Source organism: Scatophagus argus, chromosome 14 (assembly GCF_020382885.2).
Source record: "Scatophagus argus isolate fScaArg1 chromosome 14, fScaArg1.pri, whole genome shotgun sequence".
Lineage (NCBI taxonomy): Eukaryota > Metazoa > Chordata > Actinopteri > Scatophagidae > Scatophagus > Scatophagus argus.
The window spans coordinates 11,027,103-11,047,954 of record NC_058506.1 but is presented as its reverse complement, the minus strand read 5'-3'; the positions used below and the strand labels follow the sequence as shown (position 1 = coordinate 11,047,954).

General features: G+C 39.8%; 1 protein-coding gene across 5 annotated transcripts in view; it reads right to left on the bottom strand.

The window, feature by feature from the left end:
* Nucleotides 1–20,852, bottom strand: part of LOC124070879 (neurexin-2-like) — a 108,306-nt gene that overhangs the window by 22,028 nt on the left and 65,426 nt on the right. For 2 of the 5 annotated variants that reach the window (XM_046411197.1, XM_046411198.1), the window contains exon 1: nt 6,065–7,099. The exons of the other annotated variants lie outside the window; for them this stretch is intronic. In XM_046411197.1, coding sequence (XP_046267153.1) covers nt 6,065–6,407 — 343 coding nt within the window. In that variant the 5' untranslated portion in view covers nt 6,408–7,099. Of the gene's footprint in view, nt 1–6,064; nt 7,100–20,852 lie in introns of those variants that run through there. 5 annotated transcript variants of the gene reach the window in all.

The following is a 20,852-nucleotide window of genomic DNA, read 5'->3' as shown; positions in this document are numbered from 1 at the left end:
GTCCAGAAGGAGTTCTAAAAAAAAGGCTGATAAACTGATGTGTGTGTGTGTGTGTGTGTGTGTGTGTTTGTGTGTGAGTGTGTGATGGTGGTGGTGGTGGGGGTGGGTGTATGGTCTCTGCTGTATGCAGAGAGCAGACCATACACATTGGCCATACACAGGGAAGCAATCAGCTGAAAACAGAGTAGCGTGAGTTTGTTTGACCGTAAACAGATACAGTGAGAATAATGGGTTAGGAAGGTGTGCTGAGCATAAAGCCAAGGTTTTCAGTGTTATGAAGGTGGTTCTCTTTTAACCTTGTTAGATCAATATGATATTTTAAGCTGCATACTTCACCCGGGCTGGAGGAGGGTTATGAGCTTTCAGTTAAACTCATAACCTTTTCGATTAAAATTAGCTATGAACAGCACTGCCTTATTTGCTTTTTGCACTGTAACAGTATTTTTCCATTCTTCACAGCTCCCCATTATAACAACTTGCTCCTCTTGACTGACGTAGCAACAGATTAGTCCTTTTTGTGTGGAAGAAGACTCAAATGTTGCACCAAACAACCCTTTTTACGGAAACTTGCATAGAGCCTGAAGCAGAAGGCCCAAGTTAAAATTAATAATCACCGCTGTGATACTCATTACCTCTGACTGTGGTTTAAGGTTTGCCAGTATGCCTGGCTGAGTCGAGCTTGCTTCGTAGTATACCCCGCAGGTGTTCTTTTGTTGTATTTCTGACATAGTAACAGCTCAAGGAGTGTTTGCTGTAGTGTTAAACCGCTCCCACTGTTAAAGCAGTAACCACAGGAGTCACTAAATGAAGTTGGAGTGAAATCTTAACCAAGCATTAAGGTTTACACTGTCAATATTAAAGAACAGTGGTCTTTGTATTAAATGAAAAATCTGAGATACCAAAAATATACATAAAATGCTATGCAGTAATACGCACTTTTCCTGTATTGTTCATATCCTGGAAACAGTGGAACATGCATCATGCTGTTTGGCACCCTGCACTGCATAATTCTCAGACCTATAGTCTGCCATCATAGCGGCCATAGAGGTGTCTTAGAAATCCTTGTGCAGCAGGTACAATCAAGCCAAGGTACAAGCCTTTTCTGATGGAGAATTTCAGTGTTAAATTGGACTCTTCATAAGCCAGGTAAAAATTCTAGTTGGCTCATCTCTACTCAGAATATATATGATTTTCAGCATGTAACAAAACCTAACACCAAAAATTTGATGGTTATGCTTAACAGAAAGGAGAAATCTAGTGAAATCGATGCAATTTTACATTAAAAATATTCCCACTGCAGCCTTAATATACTTACATATAGTAGGGAACAAAGAGATGACTGCGTTCCCTTACAATAAGAGTGCCATAATCTCAGTCTCAAAATGTTTGACATGAAAGCAGATACCATTACAATATAATGACGGCGCTCAAGCTATAGTGTTCTTGCTGTCTCAATTAAAAAAACATGACTCTCTGAAACATGCCTGTACTTCTTTAAATAGGCTACCGCGAACAGTCTCACTGTGCTGATGTCCATGTATTCTTCATGCAATGCACCTCAAGTGCAGCCTTCACTGTTAATTTTCAGTGTGCTTTCAAGTATTCATACTCAATGGAAATGTGGCATAATGATCTCATACTATCCCCCACATATATCCGCAACAGTACTGAAGGCTGCATGTTAAAGTGCTCAAAACCACAAAATAAACATTACCTTCTGAATTCACTCATCACATACATAAAGTAAGTGAGGATTCATGTCTTCTTCATTTTCTGTGACCTTGTTGAGAGTTTTTTTAAAAAAATCTTTCACATGTGACATTTTCCTGCATAGTTTTACATTTTTCTGCACATTTTACTCTCACTTGTAGTGGAGTACTTTTACAGTATTGCAGTATTTGGTACTTTTAAGTGGATAGATCCCATTGCTAAGAATGTAACCTTTACATTTCTTTTATGTATTAGTTTACCTATTACAACAAATGCTTTCTACTCTTCACTTCACCCATTGCCCTTCTCCTTGTTTGTTCTGCTTTGCTGCAGATCTGGAGCAGCACAGCGGTTATCTCGGTCTCTGATTTCTGCTCACATGTGCCATCCTTTGCCTTGTCCACTTGTTTCACCCTTAGTGGCAAAACACCAAAACGACAAGTGCGATCAACACATCTGTCTTCATTTACAGAGCAGCAACAATGGTGGTGATGATGTAATAATATCAGCTCTAACATTCATCTGCAGCACCTGGACAAAACATGGACGCTGTGGGAGAGCATCTGTCGTTAAGTTGTTCTTTTTTTTTGTGGTTTGTTTTTTGTTTTTGCTTGTGAGAGTGTGTAAACATGTATGTCTGCTGGTCTGAGTGTATGTGTATGCATGTCTACTTCACTTCATCCCAGAGGGTAATGCAATATGTGACCTGGAGGAAATGGATCCCCCTCTGATAGACCTTTAGATACTCCTTTGCTTTCCCTTCCTGCAGCTCTTGTAACAAGTAATACACATTGCGGTGCGTCTGGCTGCAGTGAGACACCAGACAAAGCATTTCTTTATTTTTTTTCTTTTTTTTTTTTACATGTAATGCATTGACAGGAGGGATAACATGCTTTCTGTTCAATTCACTCTTTGAATATTGAATCGTGCTCAAAGATATAATCTTTTAAAGAAGCTCACGAAAGCATTTCCTCCACTTAAGACATCTCTCTGGAAGCATTAGCTGCTCTTTGCCTTTACACAGCCAGACAGTTCTTACAACAACATGGGGGCCCTGGAGAATGAAGTGCAGTAGATTTCACCCAGTGTGCTGAACATGCGGGCAGGTTGGGAGGATGATAAGGGGTTAGCTACAGTGCAATCTTTCGTGCATTCCAGTTGAGAGCATACAAGGTCTTTGGCACTCAGGGTCAGGGTGTTGGTTAGCCCTCCCGCAGTGTGGTGGTTAATGGGTTAGTTCAACAAAACGCACCATAAAACCAGCACTGAAACAACATTGCATTAAGATGGTTACACTAAATCAAAAAACCCTCCGAGTTATCATGGCACTGCAGGGTCGGAGTGTGCACTGAGGAAGACAGTAAGCATGTTATGTTACATAATATGTCTCAAGTTGGGATTTGGCTTCCCTTGATTGGAAAATCCTTCGTCAGTGTGTTAACGTTCTTAATTATGTCCTTTTAATATCTGGTGCACTCATGAAGGGTATTTTGTTTGGCCCATTGAAACATCATTTCTTATTTATAACAACGCAATCAAAATGCCTAACTTGTATGGGCCAACATGAATGAAAAGCTGCAGGATTTAGTGATCAGTGTAACCTCACTGCTGAAGTAGGAGGTATGACAGTGAGTTTCAAGGCCTCATCCGAGATTCAGTTGAACAAAAGGCAATGGAGAGAGTGTAGAAAATTGAATGCCCAATATGAAATGACATCAGTGAATAACTTTGATGTAATTATCTTGATGTATGTTGCTGCTGTGGCCGTTTTTCCATCAAACTGTCAAACAAATTTTGAGCTACAATGAATGTCTCTAAATGATGAAATGCAAACTTGGGAGCTTTTACATCAACTGGTTTGATGTGAAGACAGACTTCAGAGGATTTTCTTCTGAAATCTTTTAAATTGATAACATTTTTTCATGAAAGTAAAGATGTCACATGTCAATATGTTGAAGAATAAACAAAAAAGTGCACTTGATTAAAGCCATGCATCAAATAAAGACCACTGAGCCATTAGAAATATTGTGTACTTGGAGAGAAAGGTACTGATTTATCTGGAGGGGTTAAGGTGGACATTTTAAAGATATATCAGTAAGTTTATATAAGAATAAATGCATTTGCATTACAATTTATTGTAAAATAAAAAAGTAAAAAGGGTTGTAAAAAGTAAAAAGGGTTACTGCAATTATTTATTTTCATGATGAATCTAATGATTATATTAGATTTAAGTTACTGTTTAGTTTATAAAATGTTAGAAAATAGTCCAATCTGGTCAAAATATAATATCACGATCTTTATAATCAACCACAATACACAATCTAAATTGTGATATTGTTTTACAAAATTTTGAAATGCCTTGTAGATGACAGTGAGACTTAAATGGCCTAAGAATTTCTCCATTTGCACCACTAAACCCCATATTTCATCTGTAACTCATATTCCATTATTTACAATATACCACCCAAGGAAGAGTAGTTTGGCCAATCAGTATAGCCATAGTTAGCGCCATCTCTCTTTTGTTCACCTAACACAGGTCCACTGGTCAATGAGATTATCTGGTTTAAAAACACAAGATATTAGAAGATATTTAACACTAAAGACATTAAATAGTGCAATCTCTACAGTTTGCCTAAAAACTAGATTGTGGACACCTTCATGACAGGTTACAACTGAAATTCGACAGATTAATCACCCCTTTCACTCTTTTTTGTGACCTGCATGAGCCTTGACTCTAGCTCGTTATTTGAACCTGTCTGTGTTTGTGTGTATGCCACATACTCTCAGCACTGTAGTGTAACAATACATGCAATCACTTGTGTTTAGGCGTGTGAGGCAATGCAGGAGGATAGGTGGCCTATAAATAGCCATAGCCCAGAGGCCTCCAGGCATCTTTGGCTAGCCTTGACACACACACACACACACACATCTGTTATATTTAAGCAAGTGCAAAATTATAGTTAAGATAATTTTGTGAGAAAATGTGAGACACTTAGTAAATTCAAAAATATTGTTATTTTTAAATCATTTATGTTCTGTGGAAATGGTTATATAACCCAGTGTAGTGAATATGTATTGATAATAATAATATCAATGTTAACTAATGACTGCATATGCATGCTACATAGTGCATTATGGAACTGTGGACATGGCTTATAAATCACAAGTTCTGTCTGTGTCATTTATGTTGCAGTAAAACGAATTGTTCTGAAGTATTTGAAGCACATACTTCAGACCAACCTACGGTACAAAATCTACAATGGAGGTAATTGAAATTTTATCAGTGATTCTTTGAAGTGTATTTTTTTTTAACAGGCCTGTTTCATCACAGACTGTGCCGTGCCTGTAAAGGCCTGGTCCAGAATGATACAGTTATCATAGCACAGATGAAATTCACATCACATTTTAGCCCTTTTGCAACTGACAAAACTTCTGCGGTGAAAAAGACACTACAAATCCATCAGGCCCCCTTTTATTGGACATAAAAGTGAGTCTTAGGACCGAAATTTCAAAGTGCTATACAAAAAGAAGCACTGGTTCTGGTGTCAGAGCTTTGAAGGAGCCACTTTAAGTAGCGTAGCAAATTTGATGTAGATTATTGAGAATAGGTCAATACCCCATATTCCTCAGTTCAACATGTTATTCTCTATCTTATGAAATTACACAGAACAGATTATCAAGAGAGATTTTATATCAAGTAGGAACAACTGTTGCCATAAATCCTGTGATGATTGCTCTATATTCTAAGGACCCAAGGAGAACCAACGAGAGTCGATGTACATGTAATCACTTTACGTCTGTGGTGACTAATTACAGCGTACTGTAGAAAACACCTTTGACACAAAACCGGCTCCATTACAGGGAGTACATAATGCTGCCTAAACAAACAAGAACCTCATAGAAACAGATAAAGAGATTTACAGTGATGACTCATTATGCAATTGATGTGTATTTGTGATATAATAAACATACAAGATGCTGTAGCTTGTGCAAGCATCATAGGGAAAGGGTAACCACTACTGATACTGATGGGTAGATGAAAGATGTGATTAGATGATGCACAGAAGCTGCAGCAAATCAATAGCAAAAGATCCATTGTCCCACTGTATGTCAGAAAAGAGTCAGTGGTGCCAGAAATATATAGAAAAATAAAATGTATCTGAACAGCTAAACCTTTTTTACTGCTAAATGCCAAAATCTACTAATACAAATATGTCAGATAGCAAAAGCATGCTCATATCTCATTCTTATTACTTATTCTTATCTTATTACCCTGACCCTTGACACTCAATCAGTGCAACACTTAGTGAATTGACATACAACAAGTTGATAATGTCGCAGAGAAATGCCTTACCATGGCCCCCTCTTGTAAGAAAAGGCATCCTGTTGATGGCGATAGGAACGGTGCCATGCTTGTTGTGAAAATGGTGGACATGGTGCGTTGTACTGAGACTAGAAGACACACGTGCTGTTCCAGTCTGAATGGGGAGTACAGTAAGCAAGGCGAACCAGAAGGCTAGTCTGGAACAATAACTTAGGCCCATGCCTAGGCTAAAACGTGACCAGCTCCTCCTCCGTCCAAGCACAGGGACGGCTGCAAACAGTCTACCCATGTATTTCAGATCCACATGGGCCCAATACAGATAACTTGGCCAAGGGTTGGCATCTGTCAGTTCAACTTGAAGACCACAGGGCATCTCAGTGACAATCTGGGTCCATTTCTTTCATAATTCCTTAGTTTAGTTGGGAATTTACTGGATGATGGAAGAAAATCCTTTGAATTTGTGAGAAAGATAACCAAAGATGGGTTTCAAGAAAGCAGTCAAAATCCAGTTAATGTCCTTGTGGAAGAGACCAAAGACCAACTAACTTATCTATTTCTGGTTAACATTTTTCCATAACAAGGATGTCTATTGCACTGAAAAGCCAGTATTGAAACCTCATTGAAAATCATCCCGGAACACATTCTTCAGAGAGTGAACTGAGTGCATCCAAAACGCAGAACAGATACACATCCAAATAAAAAATGGAGATGAATCCAACCGTAATTTCAAACAGGCATGTTGCTCAACCATGATACTTAGGCTTGAAAAGAGGCAGGACGGAGGTTCATGTGACAAGAATTCTGATAAGAGTCTCCATCGCCCACAGGTAGAGCTTGAGGGCAGCTGAATCTGCCCACTAAGAAAAGTGCCCCTCCACCGCAGTAGAAAACACAACACGCCTCCGTGGGAAACTGGATCATTTCATTAAACAAGAAGGACAAGGAGGTAAAAATATGCGCAAGTGAAGATACGAGCGATGAAGGGTGATGCAGGAACCAGCGCTTTTGTTCCCCTTTAGCCAGGGAAAGCGAAGAGAACAGAGACAGGGAGGGGGAGGAGGAGGAGAGAGAGAGAGAGAGAGAGAGAGAGAGAGAGAGAGAGGGAGAGAGAGGGAGGGAGGGAGGGAGGGAGAGAGAGAGAGAGAGAGAGAGAGAGAGAGGCGGGGGGTGGGGGGTGGGGGGGTTGAGTAGAGAGGGAGCAGTATCTGCAGCAGAACGGTAAAGGAGAAAAATCCAGGAAATAAATAAATAATTTCTCAGTGGCTCCTCATTCACTCTCTAACAGACACAGCAAATCCAGTAAACGATAACCTCTGGTGTGGCAGAAATCCACCAGAATGCAGCCGTAGCACAAGTGTTTCTGTTTCAAATTAACGTACAATCCTTCTCTCTCTCTCTCTCTCGCCGCACCTGCTCGGTCTCATATGCAGTGCAGACTACTGCTGCATTCTCCTCTCGCTGCTCTTCCTTTTTTTCCTTTATTCTCTCCTGTTTCCTTGTCCAGATCTGCTGTGCTGCCTCTGACTGAGGACGTCCAACGTGACAGCAGCGCGTGTCTGTCTCTGGAGGAGGGCAGGTGATACTCCTCAGAAGAGATAGCTCGGATGGCAGAGATGATGCCTTGGACTGCTGCAGCAAAAATTATGCTAATTAAAAAGCACCGTCCTATCTTAATAAATCCTGGATGGGTGAAATTCCAGGACAGTCCGGACACCTGAAAAAATAACCTTGGCTTGGAGTTGTGGTTTAATGAACGAGAGATAAAGGAGCCCTTCTGAAGGCATAGCTACTGTATTCAGAGGCTCTGATCCAGCAAGGCACAGCATGTGCCTCTATGTGAGTCTGTGTGTGAGAGAGAGAGAGTGTGTGTGTGTGTGTGTGTGTGTGAATGTGCGTCTGAGAAAGAGAGTCTGTGAGCAAATGAGTGAGGAGGGAGCGGGGCGAGGGGGGGAGGGTGGGGGAGCGAAAGCAGGAGGGAGGGAGAGTCAGGAAGAGACAGCGAAAGAGAAAACGGGCAGCCGCGGCGCAAACACACAGGGAAATAGTGAGGCAAGAAAATGGGTTGTGTGAATAAATACATGGTACAGATTCACAGCGCGCTGGCTTGCAGGTCCTGGCAGTAACACGTAGGAATCATACTGCAGAGGAGGAGCCTGATTTAGGTGAGCTGTCAGAGCTGCTACAGAATGAACACGAGGGTATTGGTATGGACGAGCTCCTAACATAAAGACTGAGGAGCGCGTGAATGACAGAAACACAAATACCTGTCAACGTGATATAATACGGCTCACTACCTTTGACTGAGGAAGCTATAGGCTGAAATGTGTAATCCATTTTGAAGAAATCAAGATCTTGTTCAATCTCGACCTTTCCCCAGCATTGTATTGCCAAAGCTTTACTGTTTTTTGCAGTCAAAATCAATTTCCTCCAATCCCCACTGCCTGATGTGCTCACCTGATATCTGTACACAAGTCAGCCCTCTGTTAGAGAGCTCAGTAGCTCTCTGCTCTCATCCCGCTTAACCATGCAGAACTTATTCCTAGCTATGACTGATCTGAGTTCAGAGGTATTCTGACAGTTTCAGAGCTGCTCGGGGTGTTTTTTTTTTTAGGGGTGGGGGTGTCGAGTGGGGAAATGCGCTAGTAAGATGAATCGGAATATATTGACACTTGAGAGGTGGAACACATTATCAGGAACAGAGAGACAAAGTGGGGAGGGACTGGAGGTAGAAGAGATGGAGCCAAACAGGGGAAACAGAGAGACAGAGAGAGAGGGAGAGAGCGAGAGAGAGAGATTGCAAGGGGAGAGGTAAAATGAGAGGAAGGGAGACTGCAGCGATATCAGCTAAATCACGATCAATAGAGATATCAGCTGGGATTGCCTGGTCGGTTGAAAGGACACGCATGGAAACAGGAGGACAGAGGCAAACCATGCAGCACCACCTCTCATAGTGACAAGAAGTTGACGCAGGCCATTACTCAAGCAGGGGGGTGGGGTGGGGCGTGAGGGGGAGTGAGGCTGATTGAACAAAAAGAACAGGGGAGGAGTGAGTGCATTTCTGGAATGGCAAGTGCCCTAACAGCATGCAGGCATTCATCTGATGGTATTATAAACATAAATAAACTGAAACAAGCTGAAGGTGATTTTTATTTTTCCTCCCCATCTGTCTTTCAGTCTGATTCGCACAGAGATTTAAATCCTTTATGTATGTCGTCTTCTTTATGTTTCTAAGTAAATCTTGATGCTGTGAAGTGCGTTCCAGTTCAGTGAAACAGACAATTGCAGTGATACACAGCACTGCCTGGTTACAACGCGATGACACATTTACAGTAGCGATTATTCGGTGTGGCGACGCAATGACAAGCATGGAGGATAATCCTCCGATGACATCAAAGGAAAAGTCGAAGCTTCAGTCATTCTCACATGAGGGCAGTTATGGCAAATGTTTCAAAATTCAACCAAGTCCAAATAAAACCAGTGTCATTCCCAGTAACTGTGAAGACTGGGCAAGAAAAGTTGGAGAGGGATGATTTATAGCTAGTGACTTGAACTGTCAGGCTCTCCAGCATGTGAGCATCTTTCGAGGCAGCGATGATATCTTGGTGAGAGCTGTCTAGAATGAAAGGCTTGCATTAATCAATTTACGTGCTTGAGGGTTGCTCAACATGATGAAAGCCATGCGATCTGGACAACAAGAAGGGGGTGGGTGGGGGTGGGGGACATTGCCTGTAACCTTGTGTTGTCCTTGGTTATTTAATAAGATCAACCTCAAACACAAACGCTCTAAATATTGACACTCACCTGCACATACCACATCAAAAACATGTATAATGATATATATGGTAATCAGCTTCATTCTAATCAATCTACTTGACTTCTCTTACATTTTGAAAATGGAATGACTGTCCTACATCTGTTACCCCTGCAGTTCCAGTCCTTTTATTTGCATTTTTATATTTTCCTACAGGCTATTTTAACCTATTTTTCCACTTACAGAGCACTTTGGCAGATCTCTACGCATTTACATAATCAAATTATTTTTCCACATATGGAGTAGTAGTTTATATACATGCACAAGTCAAGGGGCCCGCAAACTTGCAGATGACATGATGTGAGAAGACGTGTACAGCGTATTAAATACTTAAAACACCTAAATGTGCACTGTTTGTTCTCAGGAGGATTTGTGAGAGAAGATTTTTCACAGACATCCAGTCTCGCCCCAGGGGGTAAAATAGCAGGATTAATCATAGCACTTTCAGATTAATTACTCATAATGCGAGCATCCTCTGAAAGGCATGGCCTGCAGTTGTGATGTTTGGTTGATTTCATTAGGCTAAAAATGAAAAACACCTAAAATAACGCTGGCTTTGACAGTGCACGGAAGGAGACAGAGTGAAAAACACGAGTACACTGAAATACACCAATAAAGATAGAAGAATATGTATGTAAACTGTATAGTGGGCAGAATGATCAGACAATGATCGAGCAGCACTACATTGAAAACAGAACTGCTCACTTATTACACTGTTTTTTTATAACATTATTGTGTTGTCACCTCATATTTATTGAGGCACGGATACTAAAGAAGGTCAGCTACATCTAGAAAAGGTTCAGAGTTCAGAGGTTTAAAGAGGGCCTCTGGATGCACAGCTTTACTCACTCTTCTCTGCTAGCTTCACACCTTGATTAAACATGATTTTCCACCTTTGTTTTTTTAGCAACTTTGGTGTGTTGGCAGACTGTGTGCACTCTCTGCTGAAAAGACGCTGCATGTGACAGTAGGCTGCATATTGTTGGCTGCACATGGAGCAGGCAAAAATAGATTCCATTTGCTTGTTTAGCTGGGTTTACTAGCCTCAGCATGTCTCCTGGAAAGGAAGAGGAGCAGCGATGCTTACAATGCGGAGAGAGCCCCCCCCCATCAAGAGGAAACAGAATTTGAACAGCCACGATTCCTAAACATTGAGATTTGGACTGATGCAAAAGACAAGAGTGAGAAAGGAGCAGCGTGAACTGTCTACATCCCCCTTATCCACAGTGGAGCTCTGGCCTTCAAAAATAAAAACCTGAGAAGGCAGTGGGCCATCACCGCAGAGGACTACATGATTTTTGCTTGGCTGAGGTGTTTTTCCTCTTCACTTCAGAGTCTAAATTTGATGATGGGCCCAAAAGCCTCAGCAGGATAGTTGGCCATAAAGGAAGTCCTGTCTTTGTTATTGGCTTGCGCTGATCTGCCTGTCTTGCTCATTATAGCAACATTAAAGAAAACACCAGCAGAAAGGTGTAATGGATTTTACTGCTGCTATGACAGCAATTTGTGATGAACATTTGTTACGAGAACCTTAAAATGTGGAGAATGATGATACTTGATGGGGAACTACAATTATCAGGTTTGAAAACCGCTTCCAGATATTTATGATCATATATTTATCACACATTTTAACCCTTTAAGATAATGTGTGGCAGTTAATGAACGGTCTATCTGTCTTGAATCTGTGGGGTTTCTATAAGGATTTTTCTGTGCCTTTTACTGTATATTCACTCTGTCTAGGCACTGGCGTCATTTTCTGTTTGGTGGAAAATTGGTCCCAGAGTTCCTGCCTTTTTAATGTGTTTCTAGTATCTAGTTTACTATTCAATGGTACTTCATACATTAATGATTCCCTTCATTAATGATTATGTGGAATATTATCAGACTAGAGATTTCAGATTCCAGTAGGTCTGCCATCACTGTGAAAACTTGTGCTGTTAATGCATCTTAATAAAGTAGATGAAATTGTTTTTGATTGCACTTTACTGTACTTCAGTCCCCCAAGTAAACTGAAAACCAGCCATTGCAGCTATGGCCTCCAAGCTTTGTAATGAAATATCTCATTATTACAGACTGGCGGAATACATTTTATTCTTATCTAAAAATCCTCTTTTTTATTACTCATTCAGCTAAGGTTACATTAGTCCAGTTCGTTTGGTTAGTAGAATATCTCAGAAACTTGGAAATGATTTCAAAGAAATTAAGTGGAAAGGAAGGAACAAGTGATTAGGTTTTGGGGCAGCTGTACACAATGTTCCTTGTATTTTGCTGGAGTAATTAAATTTGGAGGCTTCAGACTATATCTGCCTTGGGTCATTATTTATGTCATTACTGCATTTGGCCACTGGAGGAGCACAGAGAGAAACATTTATACATAGTCTCTCATTATCTTGTCATGGTGCTTTAACATTCAAGCCTCAAGGGCTGTGCCTGAAATCACTCCTTCGTTCACTCATTCAATGTCCCCAAACTCTCAGTAGCATTTACTGCACAAGCACTAAATAGACATAGTCGGGACACTTTCTGCATCATCAAAAACTAGTGTAATGTTGTACAGTTACAATGTTTGCATCCATTACATGCAATGCATTGAATTATTAGCAGTAAGTAGAGTACATGCAGCCACTGGCACAAATCACTGAAAGAAAATGCGGTACAAAAGGTAGTAAACAGAAACTGCTTTTGGACACAGCCTTACGGGGCTTTTCAGTATTCATTTGTCCCCCTTCACGTCCTCTCAGCACTTGGTATTATGCAGCACCATACGTCATGCAAGTGTCCACTTCATGTGCCAGGAGGGCAGTGCCCAAAGGGATTCAAAACTGAACGTGCCCTCATCAGCAGACTCCACAGATACTACTCAACGATAAGTCGTGAGCACTACAGTCACTGTGAATTAGGGATTACAATGCATGATTATCAGTGTTTTCAATAATGATAAAAACAAATTATATATATATATATATTTTTGCACTTAACATCACTTAACATGGTAATGGGCATTGCCCCCAAGAAGAGGAGCTGAGGGGAAGTAAATGAAGGCTTGTTAAAGCACTATTGAAATGCACAACTTGTCCCTCTGTGTGTCCATGGGGCTGAAGCTTCCAAAGCTGGTCTCTCTGTGCCACAGTCTCATTCTGACCACCACTCCCTCATGCTGCCCCCCAACTCGTTCACATGTTTGCACAGAGGATATGCTAAAATTAAGAACTATCTCACATCTGACAGTAGAGAGGGAAAGCGAAATATAAATCTCTCCAATAGTACTCCAAAGCAACACCGTAGAAACCACGCATAATACCTCAGCAACCACCTAAAATCATCTGGAAATACACTAAAAACCATGCTAACCCAGCAACCACCTAGCCATACTCTGTCAAACACCCACGATATCACTGTAGCCACCTAGCAACAGTGAAAATCAACATTTTATAATATTATTAATAAAATTTGTGCAGCCTTGGCAGAGGTGCATACCACATGTTCCACAGTATCAGAGTCTTTAACACAGTGTCTGTTTAGGAGAGCTGATCCTGATCCGTAGTAACAAGTCATGAAAGTGTGAGAGTCTTTTTGTCATTGACGTTCACATGACAAAGTCCTGCTTTGGATGAGCACATAATAGAGAAGCCAAAACCAAGTAACACCATTCTACAAAACATCATTACTTCTAGCGTGGTTAAATTGTGAAAGTATAATGTGATAACCCGCAGCAAAGTAAAATTAGATAAGCTTATGTGTCCCTTGTCAATTGTAAATGTATGAGACACCCCGGTGTGAATCGACTCCCAGTGCAGTGAGCACAGATCAGCACGGTGTTATATTCCTCTCTGTAAGGTATATGAAAGATGCATAACAATCCTTCAGGCATCAAACACAGCAGCACCACAGTTCCTTTTGTTAGAATTACATCTCATTTAGGTGTTTTTGATGTGGCTGAAGGTATTATACCAAATAAAAACTGCCATCCACTATTTATTAGCCCATTTGGATTTGGAATACTCTTTATAAACTACTAAATGAAATACTGAAGTGTTGTGACATACAACAACAGGGTGCACTGTGTATTGAAGATAGGCTGTATATAGATTCAAATCAAATGAGACATGAACACATTCATGTGTCATTAATATATCTATATTACAAACTGCATCTGCTTTTGGGGAAAACTGTATAAGGGACAGTACCTTACTTCACTATAGGAAGGTGTAAGGTTAGCACATCGTTTTATTATTCATTGAACACAGAAGAAAGTGAGTGAACAATCTATCAAAATGAATTGGGAGCAAAGAAGAAAATGTAAAGGTTTCCTTTTGCTGAGCATGCAGAGACATTGTTGTACATTGCCCAGAGTGAGCCAGGAACAGAGAGGAGGTGACAAAGAGAAGGGGCAGACTGAGAGAAATAAAAAGGCATTGGATGGAGAGTTTGTTTCAGTGTGTGGGAGAGATATAGGAACACAGAGATCACCGTGCATTTTCAGAGCATACATATATCAAACGCAAAGCCTGCTTTCAATGAAATTACAGCATTACTCAGGTGCAAATTAACTCAAGCTGGTGTACGTGCAGGTACAGTTAGTGGAGCTCCAAGGGAACCCTGCTGCATACTGCACACTGAGGTATGTGCACACTGTAGAATAATGGACAAACTAACAACACACACCGACTTTCTGCTGGGGTATGACAAGAGATTGAACTGACTTCTTTTTTTTCAATAATATAATAATAATAATATTTAAGTGGTAATGTTTAGCCAAATTGCCTCCTAATGTCTTTTGCTGGGTGACTCTTTAACATTAACATGAGGCATATTAGTATGCTGTGCTGCATAAATAAATGTGCCTTGCCTTGGATTTGCTGAAATTTACATAAACATTGTTATTTCTAAGTTGTATTGTGAATATGAGATCAAAAGCTACATTTACACATATGTAAATGAGTTTACTCATATGTATACGGTCTGATCATGAAGCTTTTGAACATCACATTAGCAACCACAGCAATCTGACTAAATCTCACTGAAGACTGGTGCCAATGATGATGTCTGTCACGTAAAAAAACACAAAATTTGACATGCATGTCAAAACCTTTGTCTATCCTCAGTCCACTAATTACATGGGTTAGTTACAATGGATTTGACTATTACTGCAATGCAGAACATTGCAGCCGTCTGAGTGCCTTGTTATGCCATGTTTCCATAAACTAATCTGCTGAATACCAATTTTATATGGATTGTGAGTTTTAATAGGTTACAGAAGTGGGCTGGGGAAAGTGAAGGATTAGGCTTTCATCAGGCCACAGTGATGGCTTCAGCAGCTGAAGACAGCAGCCAGTTGCTCTGGCTGAAGGGGAAAAAAATGACAGTTGTGACCTCAAGTATAGAAATCCATCTTATGTTGAAATATATCAAGAGTGATGTATAGTCTGCAGTTGATAGTATGACTGCAGTCCCTTAGTATCGACTGCATGCGAGGCTGCTTCTTTTTTGTTTTGCTTGTACCATGTGAGTCAGTATGTACAGCGATAGTCCAAGGTGACATCTCTTTGCACGTGGCAGACCAGAAAAAACTCTACTAAATGTGCCATCATAATATGCTATGCAATTCTAATGACACTTTTCTTTATAAACATAGCTTACGGTAATGGAGAAGGAGGACATTCATTTTTAAGTAACTACATCACCAGTACAAACACAGCTACAAGGGCAGCTATTACTGGCAGAATATCCATTAATCCCTTATTTATGCATCTCTGCTTCAACTTGATCCCTGCTAGTGCAGTTTGGTATGTGTTAACCTCTTCATTTTTATTTTTTTTAAATCATTCTGCAGTTCTTTTGTATCTGTACACTGAGCATATGTGATCTAATTTTAAAGATCTGGAAATCTCCTCATGTTGCTCAATATGTGTAATCAAGGCTAAACGATAAAGATGGTTATAAAGTGGATGAAAACACATCACAACATATTTATGCCACCGGTTGTTGCTTATGTTAGTTCAAAATGATGTGATGCTGTGGATTGCAGCCATGATGTCATACCTGTATTCCAGCACTCTCTCTTCCTAAATTCTTCATCACAGTGGGTTATAATTTATCGTGCACCAAACAGAGTGAAAGCTCCGACTTTGTGAGAGGAGCAGCAAGTGAATGATGTATAAATGAGTGTGTCACTGTGCCTGTCAGTGTTAGAGTGACAAAGACACAAATGAAGCCAGAGAAAGGCAGACTGTGCATCTTAAGGCCTCTGTGCGTGCGTCTAGCCTTTATGATGTAAACTGAATGTAACCTTTCTCCTCTCACACAGCCCCTGCAGTACGGACCGGGAAGCCCTAGCAACCCCCCCTGGGAGCCAGCATAGACTAGCATTCATCTGAGGCTCAGCTGCTGCGTGGTCTGGGTGTCAAGCGAAACCCACCATGTTCCCATGCAGAGAAGGGCACAGAGGGACAGTCACAGCAGGGACGGAGCTATCCACTTGGTAATCAAGCCTAGCATAATGTTAGTTCCAAATCTGGACAGTGGCTTCGAGAGACTCTGGGGTATATCATCCTGGAAATGGGAGAATGAGCAGTAGCACTAACTGCCAATGTGAGACAGTTTACGCTTTACCTCTGCACACCCACAGCACTCATTGCATGCAGAAGAACTGAGCCTCTTGGTGAGCCTCTGACCCCACTTTTACACCATTTATTGCTGTAATTACATGTGCTCCTGGTTACTTCACCTGCAGGCATATTATGATTGCAGTTACTTCTTTGGTTAGTGACAAGGCAATTTTGAAAGAGTATTCTTTTAATAAATAGCTTTTATATGAATATTACTTGAAAATACCCTCTTTAACAGATTGCCTGTTATTATAAAAAGAAACTGTCCTCTCAGATGCAAATGGATTCTCTGTAGATACGACACTCTGTTCTAGCTGCAGATGCAGCCTCCTGACCAGCTCTTATCTTTGTTATTATGGAGTCTGAAACTGCCTATGGCTGCTTAAATCGGTCATCACACCAAGGCTATTTCAGGCTGATATAAAGCCGTCCTGGTAGCTCTTTTAGGGGTATCTTTCAGTTTTACTGTTTGCTTATGATGGTGAAATCGACGCTTTCCCCTCAGTCTACCTCTGACACACAAAGGGAAATGAAGCTGAGAGAATGTATCTGCGTCAAACAACTTTGTTTGGGAAGAAAAACTGAAGTTGTTTGAGACTTCTGTTCTCTCTTTTCCTACGTAGTTCTAGTGTACTATTTTAGCCATATCCTTCATGAATGCATTTATGTGTGGTTGGACAAAGAGACAGAGAGATGCTTAGAGAGAAATGCTGAAAACCACACATACTCAGTAAACCATATAGGCCAACCAAGACTTTCTGTAACTGTAATAAAATTCTACATTATTAATTCACATAATCTCAGTTAGGAAATAGTTAAAACTGCTTTCCAACCAGAGGCACATCTTTTTTGGGGCATCTCTAAGCTGGTAGCCTAAACCACCCAGCGTTATTTCCAAAATTTATTTGAAAGACATTTTCACTTTTTTCAACGTAAATTCCACATCTCTTGTTTACACTCCACTTACCTCTGCTAACTTAACATTGTCTCTTGTTTAACACACACTTAAACGCTCTATCATTTGATTCTGATTATTGTTTTCACTTGGTAATTACAGAACTCTACCCCCTTCGACCCATTTAAAGCACGAGACCGATGATTTTCCATGTTTTCCATGTAGGGGGATGGGGAGTGACGTAGCAGCAGGCCTTCTAATTGGCTGAACTCTATCATAAAATAAGTGTTTTCTGCTTGAAGGAGCAGTCGAGGATGTTGACAATATATTGAGTTTCCCAACAGAATAGAGTCAGTTACTTTTAACAATGCAGGCATTTAACACATTGTGTGAAGATGACACTCAAATCTCAGTCACAAAATGAATAAGTTTTTAATGAGGCTCTCGCTCACTGTTGGTTTCATGCCAATAAAACATCTTATCGGTGTGAATTCTCCTCTTAGACTCTTAGACTTATCGAGTAAAACTTAAGGCTAAATTAGAGCACAAACAGGATTGATTTACCAGAACAATCAAGCATAGTTGATTTACCCATGCCAGCATTCTGATGTAATCAGCCAATACAATAACGAATTTAATAAATAAGTTAAACCATCTTGTATTTACCACATTATGAGAAACTGGATGCCTATGATCATAATAAAAATATAATTATTGATGGATGGGCCTGCTAGAAGTGACAGCATAGGATATATTAGGATAGTTAGAGATGAAAAACTGTTGTTATTATAGATTTAGTACACTAAAACAAAAATGTTAGGACTTTCTGACAGGTTTAATCTCTCAGACTACGTGGCTACAATAAATTCCATCCGCAATGTATCTGGCATACATGCGTTAAGTAAAAACTACAGATATAAATCCCCAAATTAATACAGTTCACACTGAATAAGACACAGACAAAAGCCATCATAACTCAGAAAGTACAACATGGTAAAGCAGAGTGGTTCTGAACTGTGGATTGCATCGTGTAACTTCCAATCTCAGACAATATGTGTCAAACTCCTCGGTGGACAGAGAGAGAGAAATGTGTTTTAGAAAGGTTACTTCTCTCTAACTCTGTTAGTCAGTGTGACATTGGCAGAAGATTGAACTCCCTCTCCAGCAGTCAGTGTTTGCAGCGTGAGTCATAAGAGACCATAACTAATCATGAAATAACCTGTCGCATATCTGAGTGAAACTGGCTTGCATTTTCCCATCTGTTAAACATAGTTCAGTACAGCTTGTGTCTGTTTGAATTCTAATGAGCTATCAGCTTGCATTAAATTATCCTGATCCGTGACACTTTACCCAAAGGTTGCAAGAGGTCAGAGAGGCAATGTCTAGTGGCTTTAAACAGTGAACAGGTTTATCTGTGAAGAGCTAATTACTGACTGCTGATGATGTAAACTTTACATTGTAAAGTCTTGAGGCCAGTAAGAAAGTTACAACACTGGGTACTTAAACTGCAATGAAAAATACTTCTTCAGTCTCAACCCTGAAAATAACATGACTTAGAGTCACGCTAGCAGTTAGCAGGGGGTGGCTGTTGATATAAAGACCAACATCAGCATCCTTATAGCCACAACACTAGCGTGACTAAAAGGAAAATAAATGCACAACATGATCGTACCAAGTGGTTTGCAGTGGGAAGATAAAACAAATATTATGGTAAAATTAATGTTTAGACATCAACAGAGGTGAAAATAAAAAAGTAGTTGATATTAATAGTAAGAATAATAATAATAATGATGGTGTGTAATTATATACAATGTGAACTTTATCATTCAATGCAACAAAAAGATTCTTAGACAGTAAAAAAGATACCTGCGATGACAGACAAATGTGCTGTTGAGTCACATAACAGATTGTTTGGAGCATTCAAAATAAATGTTCTTAAGTTCATATGTTAAGCAGGAAATTTTGCACAGTGAAAATACAAAAGCATATATTGTCAAAATTACTATGTTCTCTGAGGGATAAATCTGGGCTTAGGGCTACAAATGTCATTTCAAATTCAATGGAGGAATAGTGCATCTGTGACACTTAATGCTTCATACTATTTTTGTACTGTATATAACTGAATCAAATGTTACATGAAAGAGTGACTACTTTTTTGGATCCCAATGTGAATCAACACCTCCGTTGACAGCTTTTTTACAGCTTTTTTTTTTTTTTTTTTAGCAGATCAGCAGTGTCACAATCGCCTAACCCAACTTTAACCACAGGGAAGTAAAACTCCATGCAGTTCACAAAAATAAGAGCACTCAGGCTGTGCTCCTTTGCTTCTATCTAAAAAATGTTCATACACTGTGTTCCTACACAAGAGGTTATGTAACATGTTACTAGTGTTGTGCTACTTCTTTTGAGTGAGGTCACGAGCGTAATACCATTGAAACCAACACTGTAACACTGCCTTTTAGACATAAAAGAACGGTGATAAGTAACATTTAAGTGTGTTCAAGTAAAATTCGCAACATTTTCCTGAATATTGTGGCCAAGTGGAAGACTATCCTTACAAAAACACGAGCACTTCCCAGCTTACTCTCACAGAAATCTGTTCACTCACACTTTCAATTCAATTCAAAACATTTTATTTGTCCCCAGGTGGCAATTTGAAGGCACACAGAGTAGTTACGGTAATCAAGAAAACAAAAACAGCTTTGTAACAAGGCATTAATGCAGCAAAACAAGGAAAATATAAGTAATATATGTGTGTACGTAATAAAAAAGCAATAATATAAATAAAACAGTGAAAACTGTAAACAATGAATATGTAAACATGGGTTTGTAGCAGTTTTCTGTGGCCCTGAATACCTGAGGACCAGTGAGAGGATCACCATCTAAACAGTAAGGACAGAAGAGACTGCGATCAGAGAGCAGCACTCATACCATGAGTGAGTGCTTGATTAGTAATACTTGGTGGTCTGATACTTTTTGCAACTCAAATTGCATATTTCCTGTTTCTCCTTCCTGTGTAAGATTGTGTTTTGTCCACAAAGCAAAGAGCGGAAACTCAAACCTGACGGCTTAACATGAATGTAAATGAAATTTTTCATTTCATTTTTCTGGATATCGGAAAATGGGGGGGGCAAAACCTGTTCCATCAGTGAACAACGCTAATACTTTTCTATAATGTTAATATCTGTGTAGCCTTGGGTTGAAAATCTGACTGTAAAAGTGTACTATATATGTATATATGTATATCTGCTGGTACTGGTATGATTATAGACTAAACAAAAGATGCACATGGCACAACATCTGTGCTGGATTATTTGCAAAGCATGAGGATATATGTATTATTAACACGATATATTATTAATAATAATTTAATATCATGCTTACTGCCAATATCAGCGCATTGCAACAACCTAATCTGAGGATACAGTGAGGTATTTTATTTCACTAAGAAATTACTCTTTAATTCTTTCTTTTTCTTTTTTTTAATGCCTTTTAATGCCAACG